The 12,794-nt window shown below is 40.1% G+C and overlaps 1 protein-coding gene across 4 annotated transcripts in view; it reads left to right on the forward strand.

Moving 5' to 3' along the window:
- LOC109636652 (protocadherin-15-like) overlaps positions 1–12,794 on the forward strand; it is a 190,050-nt gene that overhangs the window by 144,168 nt on the left and 33,088 nt on the right. For all 4 annotated transcript variants that reach the window (XM_069538674.1, XM_069538672.1, XM_069538671.1 and 1 more), the window contains one exon: positions 12,543–12,652. In XM_069538674.1, the coding sequence (XP_069394775.1) occupies positions 12,543–12,652 (110 nt within the window). The remainder of the gene's footprint in view (positions 1–12,542; positions 12,653–12,794) is intronic.

Genomic DNA, 12,794 nt, shown 5'->3' on the forward strand with positions numbered 1-12,794 from the left:
TACATAGTAAACAGTGCTGATGACGACTTTGAATACATCATGTTGTCACTATGTGCTTGGCGACCCCCTGTAATTGCACAATTAGTGACAGTATGCTAAAACTCACACATTATGTTTGCTGCTAGATGTATAGTTTGTTCAGACAATATGCAGAGCCCTGAAGGATGAGAAACGTACACTTCAGGTATAAACATAAAAATATTGCATACACTACTTCTTTAAGGCGCCTTTTTTTATTGAATTGACATACAACTTTCCTCCATTGGACATTTTCACTCTGACCATTGATGTAAATGTCAGTGGTAACAGCTCAGACTGTGTAATATAGCACAACATCTCTTTTCTGCAATTTCTTGGCATTTATAGACCATCAAGACATCCTGTGTAAATTATCTGTAGTTATCTGACCAGTGTGACCACTGATTTAATGTTCTCAGTTGGAATCTCAAATGACTGCAGAAAGCCTGGAGTTGAAGGATGTCCTATATATTAAATCCAGCCACTGTGGACTCCATGCACAACCAGTGTCCACAAATTAGTCGTTAAACTAAAGAAAGAAATGTATTCCATGAAGCCATCGCTGCTTGTTTTTAGAGGAATAGAGCGGCTCAGCTCTGTTCCCTCCATCAACTGATCCTGACATCTGGAAGAAAACAGCATTTATCATTTTGGGAGAAAACAAATCCACCCGTGCCGCATTTCCTATTCAGACAAGGCTGTATTTCTGACATAATTAGGCAGATGACATGCCGTCATAGCGTATAGCGCTTTTATTGGCAGGCTTCTTTTGACACTTGTTTTTCCCAGGCGTTTACACAAGTGACAGGGGGGTCCTCACTACCTAGTCATTGCTGTTTATTGCCAGGCATTTAAAGGGTTAGCTTTTTACATTGTGCTCTCCCACACACTGTCGCTGTGCCTTCACTGCAAATCTACAATTAAAAAAAGAAAAAAACAACCTCAACCCTCCGTATTTTCTTATGTTTCCCTCCATCACTCTGTTTTTCTATCCTGCTATTCTTTTCTCCCTCCTCTAAACAGCCATGAGGTGTGGAGGTCTTTCATGCCTCTGAAGGGCATGATTGATTTTCAGCCACAGGTTTGAATCTAATGCCTTGAGCCTTGAACCTCTAAGCACCAGGAGCACACTGACCTTTCACTTGTCTGCGCTAAGTAGGCAGGCATCACTTGTCTAACAGATGCCAAGTCACACTCATCGCACACGTCCCAAATATCAGCTAAAGGTCGATGCTGAAAGCCATGGAAGAGTAAGACCGGCTTTCCAGACCAGTATCAGAAACCATCAAAATGTATATAAGCACTATGTGGATGCAAACACTCTTAACCAGCGCATGGTGCTGAATAATCCATCCATTATCTGTAACACTTATCCTTTGAGGGTCGCGTGGGGGCTGGAGCCAATCCCTGCTGACATTGGGCGAGAGGCGGAGTACACCCTGGACAGGTCGGCAGTAAATCACAGGGCCGACAAACAACCAATACACACTCACATTCAGACCTGCGGACACTTTAGAGTCGCCAATTAACCGAAATGACATGTCTTTATACTGTGGGAGGAAGCTGGAGAAAACCCCTGCAGGCACAGAGAGAACATAGCTGTATAATAAGGTTGTTTTATTTAGATTTGTGAAATGTTTGCTCAGCTGTTTCTAACATGATGTCAGCTGACACATTATCATCCAGAATGAGGGTGAATAATACAATATCATAATATCCTACTTTTAACTGAACCATGGGTGAACACAACACAGGGAATGTGAGAGATGGGTGCAGTTTAAGGGTTTTATTTACCTACATTTTAATATCCATAATCATAACATGAAAAGTTAAAGGTAGAAAAATAATGCAGCCTTGTGTGAACAGCATTGAAAATCTGAAATTCAGCTACAAGCTATCATCATACTGAGACAAAGAGCACAGGGGCACCAAGGAAGCGTTCCAGTCTAAAGTAATGGGATAAAGATTAACCGTAAATAGTGCAACAGCCAATGCACAATTGCTTTGCTTTGTAGGACTTAACAACTAAATCTAAATTTCACAAGAACGGCACTCAGTAGAACGCATACCTCCTCCACACTCATAGATATCAGTTCCCTAACTTTGCCTGTTTTTCATCAAGATTCATGAATTATCTCTGAATATTCAGTGAAATTGTCGTATTTCACAATAATATAATTTCCTGAATCTGCACCAAAATTTAACCAGATCTTCCATGACACAATACCGTGTCCTTCCATCAAGTTTTACCTGAAAACAAATGTGTGTCAAAGTCCAGTGTTCAGCGCAATTCAACCAAAATTGTGCACAATATTCTCAGCCTCTCATCACCATCTCTGTGATAATCCAACCATGGATGACATGAGCACTTACAGGTTGTTTAAATTGGAAACCCTTCCCATCTCTGTCATCCATCCAATGAGACGTGAACATCAGACACAAGTGACTGGCCTCTCACTGGGCACAGTCAAAAGCAGCATCTGTGATTTCTGGTCGCCGGCCCAACACGCACAATATTCTGCAGCTGATATTTTGTCCTGCATTCTGCTAGTTAGGGTGTTTTTTTTGTTTTTTCCTGTGTGTGAGGTCTCCAGGTGTTGGTGCGGTAGAATAGATCATTTGGGCAGCAGCAGTATTTTGACAGTAAAACATGCAGGATGGCATCAGTACCTACATGGCTCTGCTTGATATCGCATTGCGTCCCTCGGTATCCGGCCCAGTTTGGACGACACACTCATCCACCGGTGCCCAAAACATCAGCTGGCCAGGTCTCCTCGTGTGTGCTAAATGACCGAGTGGATAATGTGTGAAGTGACGTCCTGTGGGCTGACGTGGTTAAGCTGGCTCACAAAGGCTGGCTGCACAGTAAATGTTGATCCTCCAGCTTTGCTAATGTTTTCCATCTTGCCCTCCAGAAGATTTTTTTTCGATTGAAGCCCATTTCGTTCTTATTGAACTCAGTAAAATGGCTCAGTGTGAATACAAAGGAAATCTGGGTCTGGTGTGGAAAGATAAGTGATCAGAGGAATAGCTCAGGAAGGAACATGATCAGACCAGACAAGGGGTTGTAAACATTGTTTGTTTTACAGAACACGATAGTTTCATGTGAATACTTGCTCAAGCTTTACTTTATGTCCAAGGTGTTGGATTTCTGAGACGTTTGTTAGCACAACTAAATCCTCTTTGCAAGTGTGAGTCAGCATCTCATTAACACTACATGCTAATATCTCCCTGTGTTAAATTTGGTTTCCACAAATTTGGGAATTTGAGGAGGCCTCAGCAGAAATAAATATAACATGTACAAATAGTTATTATTTACTGTGATGCGTTTGAAAGCTGCAGGGGTTTCATGTTTTGCATAAGCTGTGTAATTCTGAGAGGCTCTGAGAAGCACAAATTTACACATAATGCATAAAAAATGAAAAATGTCACTTTTAGATGAGCATTTGATGCAGAACGATTTGTAATTGCCTTCATCTACTTTAATAATAGAGCTCCTGCTTTGTCTCGGTTCCTCAGTAATCATGAAAAACACTTTGCCAAATAATGTGATATGTTAAAGAAGAAATTGGAGCTTTAATTATTTGTCAACCATTTAAAAAGGTCATATAATCCAGATGTACGTTATCTACTCTGGTGTGAATGCTGACGAAAACTACTGTGTGCTGAAAGACAGCACAACATTTGTGAAGTGCTTTTATTTTGGAGTGGAAGTTAAGCCCTCTGTCACTCTCCAAGATTTAACCTATGCTCACTTACATAACATGAGTCTTCTTCACTTGTCTTTCACCATCCAGTTGAATCAACTAATTATATGTGAGTACCATTTTTGTTCATGCCTAAAACAGTTATAAAACAATTTACACAATAAACTGGACTGGAGTAAAATATAGATTATCGTGTGAACAAATCATTCTTTGTTGTGTTAATTGAGACAATCAGTTTTCTAAATTCTGCTGAGTAAACACAGCCTTTGAACAAAGTAGAGTAACTGGTTTTACTCAAACTGCTAAAACCTTATTTCACTTGATGTTTTAAAATAAATAAAGTACATAGATCAACTTCTGTTAGAGTGTTGCAGTAATCAGAAAATCTGAAATATCTGAATTTGGTTCATTAGATTATCGGCTCAGTAGTCACTAATAATGGTTCAAGCGTTTTGTCCCACTATTTAAGAACATCATCCAAGGAAAGTAAAATATAGGAATATATGCCTGTCTTGTTATCTTCCTATGTTGGTGGTTAAATGGTAAGACCACCTCAGGCACAAATAAACATTTTCACTTATCACTGACACTATCTGGTCATGCTCCTGGGAGATGTTTAAATTTAGGGAGTTCTGCCAGAAAGCCTTTCAGCAGAAAATCTTCCTGACCTCACTTTCCACTCACAGTTTGGTTTAGTGTTGGCAACAAAATTACCTGGTTAGGTTTAGGCTATGAAACAACATGGTGGGTTTTGTGAAAGATCGTGTCTTGGGTTAGAATAGAACATTTCACAACATTAACCAAGTGGACTTCCCCCACGTGGATCTGGCCATGCAGTAAAATCCATTTTTATGTTCAGATGATTGAGTTGAGATATCACCACATTCCTTTTTTCGTTCATCCAAAAAATTACATTTGTAGAACTCGACAGCAACACTTCTTTCCAGACACAATACCTCTGTTTTTTGGATAGTCCAAACCTTAATCTGTGCACAGATTTCAATTCATCTTTTTAGCTGAAAGTAGTTTTTGGCTTGTCTGCCGTCTCAAATCAAATACATTTTTGTGCTAGACACACATTTTATTTGTCATCTACTATCTGTTTATGTTTTAGATGGAATATTTAAATTTCAGGCGCAGTTTCGTGTTTCAGTGGGCAGCACACTGCTCCATTCTGCTCCTGCATCCCTCATGATGTGTGAATGTAATTGAATCTGTTCTTTCTGACAGGCAACATTAATGCATTAACCTGTGTGGCACTGTGGCGTCATGTGTGCCTGTAGTTGGGTGTTCACAGTTGTTTGGTGATTTTCTGTGCTTCCGCTTCCAGTGTCATTATGTTTGCAGATTGTTCCTCTTGTAAACACAATATCGCCGAGACCCTCAGGGGAATTTCCTTCAAATAGTCTTCAAAGAAGACTTTGGTGGTCAAAATTAAAGATCACAATGAACTCACATCCATCCCCGTGTTGTGAATGAGATATATCTGTAAGACCTGGAGGGAATTTAATCACATCTGGTAGAGACGTCCGCATGGACACAAGGAATAACTGATTAAAATCTCTTTGTCATGGTCACTGTGACCTCATAAGAAGAATGTATTAATTGTTATTTGTTATAAAATACAGTTTGTACCTTTTTATATAAATTCCTTCAAAGTCGTCACGACATGGGTGATATTATGAGTCTGGAAAGATAATGAATGCAAACTGCTACTTGACTGGTTGTAGGAGCCACGATTGCTAGTTTTTCTTCCTGAGCTGTAGCCTATCTTACATTCTAGGTCAAGACTTGACTCTTGCAGAAGGAAATTGGTTTGTAATACCTGGCCTGTCGAACCCTGCACTGTATTCCGAAAGCTTTTGAATATCTTGAGTAGTTTCTGGAGCTCATAATCATTTTTTCTTTATATCCGTTTCTCATTTACCTTTGTCACTCGGCCTTGCCAAACATAACCTATAATCTTTAAAGTTCACCCTAGTTTGAACAACACTTCAGCTCAAACTGTAAAATAATATAACATTAAATCAGCTTTGGGTTCTCTCTGTATCCCAGCATGAACTCTGATTTCAGTAAAATACATCAGGCACAGAATGACATTTAGCGCAAGAACATTTTTAATGGACTCATGCAACTGAGTCTATAAAGATTTCTTTTTAAAACTGCTGCACACACAGGGCTGTGGTAACAGGGTAGGCAAAGCAGACTACAGCCTGGGCCACCAAAGCTGAAAGGGGGCCCCCTAAGAACGGGTGATTACGTGAGACCACAGCAATGAGACTGCGATGACACCTCAGAAACCCCCTAACAAGACCCTATGCTACTTTTTACTATCTCTCTACCAAATACTTTAGAGGTTTGGTTGAAGAATATGATGTGTATGAATGTGTGTGTATGATGGTGATGGGGGTTAGCACTTAAACTTTACTCCTTTATTATTTATGTAGATGTACAGAATGCACTTTGTTTATATTTTAGTTTCAAACTAGAATAGTTTGAAGATTTGAATGATGTGGTTTCTTTGGTTTGAAGTAGTATGTATAATATATAGTATTAACCCATTCATTTCCAATGTTAAATACTCTTATGAAATCTGAAATAAGATTGAGGTGTAAATGAAATGTTTCTGCCTGTGTGAAATTATTCTGTGTGACTGAGTAGACTGTCAAAACCACTTTGAACCATGGTTTCAATGAAATACATGAGCTCTGGATTCCTGTCAGTGTTTTTCCTCTTTGTCTGCTGGTGTTCGAGGAGCAGCTGAAATTTCTTGCCTTATGTGTAATTTACTGGAGTTCCACTCAGAGGAGTCTCTTTTTGTCTCTCTCTCAATTTGCTCCCAGGCAGGAACAAACAAGTTTATCACCAGGGGTAGCATAGAGGCTCACCAACAAACTCTCAGGCGTTGCAACACTACCATCAGCAGTAAAGCAGAACTGTGCTGCAGCACATTTGAAAGAACTTTTGGGGCATTTTCACACTGTTTATGATGATTTTTCCTCAAATCTTGTTCTAAATGATTTGTGGCTGCCTTTGTTATTGTTCAGGATCTTTATGCAGCGCTGCATCGTCTTCATCCACCAGACTTGTGCTGAGCGCGGCCGCTGCTTGAATCTCCCGGGATGTCCATCGGCGCTTGTTCGCTCGCTGATGCAATGCATGAATAGTAGAGGGAAAGCGGGGTAGAACGATAGTCACTGCTGCTTCTGTGGCGCACGACAAAGTTTATACACCTCTGCCTGGTCTCGTAAGCATCACTCCACCATTGGCCCTGGGGCAAAGAGCTCGCTGACACCTGTGTGCCGCCCACACTTCTCAGTGGCGTGTCACTCACCCTCTCTCATGTTGACACCAGAACTCTCTGCCGCTGCCTGTAGACATGTTAGCATCTTCCGCTTCTCTTTATCTCTCTGCCGCTCTCTGTCTAGATGAGATTTCTCCTCATCTGAATATGAAAAGAATTAAAGGTGGCTCTCGCCCTATATGAGGTGTACATGCTATTGCATTGTGCATAATTTACTCGAAATGATTTACTTTCTGTTGTAAAGTCATTTCTTAGTGTTTCTTCCTGCTTATACTAAACTAGAATGGCACTCAGTAGAGGGTATATCTCCACCAAGGTCGCCTTAAATTGCAACAAATTTCACACACTCATATATTTCAGGCCCCTAAATGTGCCTGATTTCATCTATCCATCCATTATTCTTAGGAAATCAGTAAAACTGTCAAAAAAGAAATTCCCGGATCCGCCCCCTTATCAGGATCCACAGCTAAATTTAGTTTTCTTTTCTGGTCTATACTTCATCCTTCCTCAAAGTTTTGTGGTAATTTGTTCAATTGTTTAAGCATAATCTTCCTTACAAACAGACAGGTGTGAATAAACTCCTTGGCGGAAGCAATTATCTGGTATTAGATATTATTAGAATGCATAACTAGCTGTTTAGATTATCGTTCCACCATCAAGGTCAATACGGTACAGTACATATTTCTATGCTATTGGTCCTTCACTCCTGCTCTATCTACTGTATCTAACCATTTTGTCATCCTCTCTGTCTACATGTGGCTACACCTTTATAGTAATCTGCACACTTCATACACCCGCACATCCCCTATGGCATTTCTCTGCAGCTTATAACCCTCAGGCAGAGCCACTTTGTAGGGAACTGATAACATGTCAGCTCTGCCTCTTCCTGGCAATCACACGGTGCAGCCCATTGCTAGCTCCTGCACAGACTTACACGACTCAGTAAAATAACAACCCGAGAAAAAACCAATGAATGTGTCAGAGAAGGTTATCCAGCCCTGCTCCGGACCAAGGTTTCACCAAAGCTGCAGCCACTAAAACTGAATGCCGAAAATAGTCAATTGTTGTTAGTATTTGGAAAACTTGGGGGAAAAAAACAATAATATAGCCTGACTGTGTGATCGTTATGAGGGAAAGGTCATTCATGACATTATATATTCACTTCTTTTCTAATTTTCTGTTTACACTTAGCGTAAGGCTGCCAAAAAGATGAAGGGGTTTGAATACTTCCTGATTCCACTGTATATGAGTGTTAAGTATTTATATACATGAGAGCTAAAGTAGATGTATGTGACAGTGGAATGTCCCTATGTAAGAATAAATACATGTAAGCTATGTGAAAGGAAAATGAATATATGTATACGAACAGAGAATGTGTGATGGTAAAGTGCCCAGAAACTATTATGAGCTCTGCAACCTCTCATAGCATTAACCTACGTATTTATAGGATTCAGTATTTCTGCCAAAATTTACTGTCAAGTATCAGGAGGCTTATACTACCTGACATTGACTCTTTCTTAGCATATGTTAGTACATCTGGCAACAGTATTTATAATTGTCTTGTATACCTCTTTTAAATATTCTGAACAATTAAGAAAAACAATTCTGTGAACATTTACTCAATTCTTGACATAATCCACCCCAATACATATTCTGTATAAAAGCAACGATGCCGCAACCACCTAAACAAATACAGATCAGAGCCCCAACCCTGATGAACAGAAAAAGTGGAAAACCTTTCCTCCCAACACTGACTCTCATTGGCTGTTGTCTGCTGCAGGTAGGACATTGAAACTCCTAATTTGACAAATGGCAGCGTCAGTAAAAAGTTTAGCAGCCATCTTGAGGCAGGAGTCCTGTCCTCTTCATCACCATCCTCATCATGTTGAGATTAATGGTGTATATTAATGGTATGTTTTTCCGAAGATCAGTAACATTTTGCTACCTATACTCACACACACACACACAATTTATTCTAGTTTATCTACAAAAGAAGGAAAGACTGGATAAGGTCAGTGGCCCCTTGGCATCAGCCCAATCAGCCCAGTGGACCAGTTGAGTATGTCGCTGATAACCTGAGTCATGAATGTTTGCTGTGTGGAAACTTGAATTAGTCTCATCCACAGCTGCTCCGTAGCAAGAGGGTTGTTAATCTGTGTTGAAAATGGTCTCATCTGGCCAATGACATCCCCACTTCTGGGCTATTAATCTCCAGAACAGACAATCAATGGCTGAGAAAGTGTATTTAAAGTGAAGGCACGAACAGTTAGTGACAACAACAACTGTGTCACCCGTGGTTTCAGTGAATGGTGACAGATATAGAGTCACATGTCGGGCTCTGCTTCACCTCTCTGTGGTCACATTGTTCAAGGGCTTGCCCCTGTGTTTTTGTTCGCCTGTTCCGGAAGCCAAACAAGATATCTACTTATGTGAGGGCTGTATTTACACAGAGACTCCCATCACTGTAGAGCATGCCACGGACACAGTGATTATTCAGTGACAGCCCAACAATACACCTAGAGAGAAAAATGAACAGAAGTAATGAAGTATTCAGACAACACATTATTCTCATGTCAATAACAGCGCTGCCTTATCCCTGAAAGGCTTTGTGACCACATGCAGTTCTGTCATTTCCCTCCAGCATTCATTCAACAACATTATCTCTCAGAAGGGTTTCTTATATCATCCTCCGTCCCAGAGAACGGCTTCTATTTTACAGAAACATCCTGAACCTCAAGATGTCCTTGGGAATTGTTTTTCTCTCGAGACAGTAACCGTGGCCTCAAAGATGGATAGACAAGTCTTTTCCCCTGTGTCCTTCAAGATTGTGCTGTTTGCACCTATTGCCTCTTAAACTTTCAGAGAGGTAAACACATATTCTGTGGTGACTGTTATGCCTGCCAACTGTCTAAAAAGTTACTGACTGCATTGTTTTACTCCGCTGAGCAGCGAAGATGATGTCATTTATTGTCTCGGCACCGTGTGTGTCCTTTCAGCTAATACCATTCTCTGTTTCGATGTGGATTCTCTTTTTCTTCCCCTCTTCATCCTCACCCCAGTAACTTGGTTGAGCCCCCACCACTGCGATCCTATAAAGGGGAGTTAGTCTATAAAATAACAATCAACCCTAAAGGGAAAGTTAGGCTGATGACATTTTCTTTCTTGTGATGATTTTATTATGCATGTAGTAAAATGTGTTGGAACTGAGGGGCCAGCAAAGACTACAGAGATGAAAGCACTGAATCACAATATAAACATGAACTGGAGGCTTCTAATCGCCTCTGGTCTGTGTAGAACTTGGACTGCCAAGATAGCGTCTACTCCCAAATATACCCTTTAACACTGACATTGACTGTATAATAGAATCTGACTGTCACAGATTATGGTGTGAGTATTATTCCCACAGCGTTGTCACAGATTTCTTACCACCGCTGTGAGTAATAGTCAAACTTTAAATGAAAACTGCAGAAGAATATACCCCATGCACAGACCAGAAAGCAGTCACACTATCACAAGAGGGTGTCAGAGTGAGATGACATTATCAGCTTAAATCAGCCCTCACAGACAAACTGCCAAGACGGGGTTCCCTGCTGTTTATGGCGGCTGTAATTTGTGGTGACAATAATATCTGCTGCTTGTGATTAGACACTTGTACGTCTGTTATGACAATTATACCCATTAATTGATACACAGTCACACTTATGAGGCCCAACCAACTCAAATCTCGTCACAGATTCATTTGAGTTGGTTTTACTAGCAGGTCTTTTGTTTGGATATAAAAAAAAATTCCTGTCTTTATGGCAGTTAGATTTTAGGTGAAAAGCCTTTTGGTCAAACTTTCTGAAAATCAAAAAATCATAGATTGTGATGAATTAATGAAAAACTCAAAAGTGCTGGAAGAGTGGTGCTTACCCTGCATGCCTGCTGTGTATAGGCTACTGTACAGTTTATGCACTGTATACATCTTGCAAGGGTTTCATAATGGTACAAAAATTTTTACACAACATAACCTCTGTACAACAGACAATCGGCAGCACCAGGACTAATCCCAGCCGCGTCTGTGGTCCATTGAAACATCCATAGAATTTCCTCTGCAGGCATCAGCACAAACTTAGTCGATACCACTTTTGTTTCAGGACAACCAGAACAGCCAAACATGTTTATACCCCAGCAAATTCCTACAGCTCCTCCCAGTGAAGACCCCATCAACCTCAGCTGATTGATCCAATTTTACCTAAATGTATAGCAAGCCTGCCCAGGGGTCTCCTCCCATCAGGAAGCACCTTGTCTAAAAGCAAAACAACCTCAGCTGGTCCTACTTAACGCAAAGGAGCCACAGCTCGATACAGAGCTTCTCTTGAATTGTCTCCTTGTTTTATCACTCTGAGTGAGTCCAGCGACCCCACAGAGAAACTTCATCTCAGCTGCTTGAATTCTCAATTACACATTCGTGGTCACTACCCAAAGCTCATGATCGTAGTTGAGAGACGCAGCAATGACTCAAGCAGAAAAACAAGAGCTTTGCTTCCTTACCATCAAGCCTGCCATATTTCTGCTGATGCACCTAAGCCACACTTAGTCTTGTGAGTGTTATTATCCTCACCACTAAGTTACTGGGATCAGTCCAAACTTTTTTAAACTCTTTATTTATAGATCATTTTCATCTTTTAGTACAGGGAGGTAAAACAAAAGACAAATACAAAACATTGAACAATTACCCATATTCAAGGTCCAGGGGTGATCAATAAATCCAAAAGACAAAGTATCAAACCCAGTATGTGCATACAGTCTCACTCATTGGCCAAGTCCAAACTTTTTTATGGATTATTTATTTATGATTGAGTTTTTCCTCTTAAAATATGTTGTGCTCCTTGAGAAGAAAATCACTTATTCATTAACCAGGGAATTAAAGGTACTGTGCAAACATGTATCTGTTGTAGCTGCATCTGGAGATGGCTGAAGTTAAAGTGAAAGGGTAGAGCTGCTGAAACAAATGACTAAAGAATTCAAATCATAGTATCAATAAATTGTTGTTTTTAGAATATATGAATTTTTATCATTCTTAAACAGATTTCTTATTCAAAACATATTTAAAAAGTACAAACTCAGTAAGACCTACTCAAACTGTGGATTCCTAAGAGAAAAAACCTAAATTTATTCAGAATTGACAGCACTTAACCTTACTGCTGGTCAAAACCTTCGCCTCTGGCAGATGGTAAAGTATTAATGACTGTATAAACTTACCAAACATTGACACAGTCTCCATGATTCATATCCATTCCAAGAACACAATACAGTTGTTTTAATGCATTCGTAAACTTAATTATCTGGAATCTACTCTGACATTATTCTTTTTTTGAAATGTGTGTAGTCTTTATGAAAACCTTTACAATCATCTCTACCCCTTTTCAAACTCTAACTGTGACAACGGTCTGCCACTATGTTGAGGTTTTTCCATTGATCCCTTCTGTCCTCACACCTTTTGTTTTGTGATTTGTGTTGTGCCTCTCCAGGTTCTCTCCAGTTAGTGAGCTGGCTCCGTTTGGCACACAAGTGGGGACTATCCTGGCTGCTGCTATCAATCAAACCATCTTCTACTCCATTGTGGCGGGAAATGAACTGGGTATGTGCTACAGATCAAATTCATTAATCCTGCAATTCACATTGTTGTTTTTTCTTTATGTACACTGCAGTATACATTTGGTTTCCCATAAACACTCCCAGCCAAACACACTTACTCAAATTATGACAAAGGCTTTTTGTTT

This window comes from Paralichthys olivaceus, chromosome 14 (assembly GCF_024713975.1).
Source record: "Paralichthys olivaceus isolate ysfri-2021 chromosome 14, ASM2471397v2, whole genome shotgun sequence".
NCBI lineage: Eukaryota > Metazoa > Chordata > Actinopteri > Pleuronectiformes > Paralichthyidae > Paralichthys > Paralichthys olivaceus.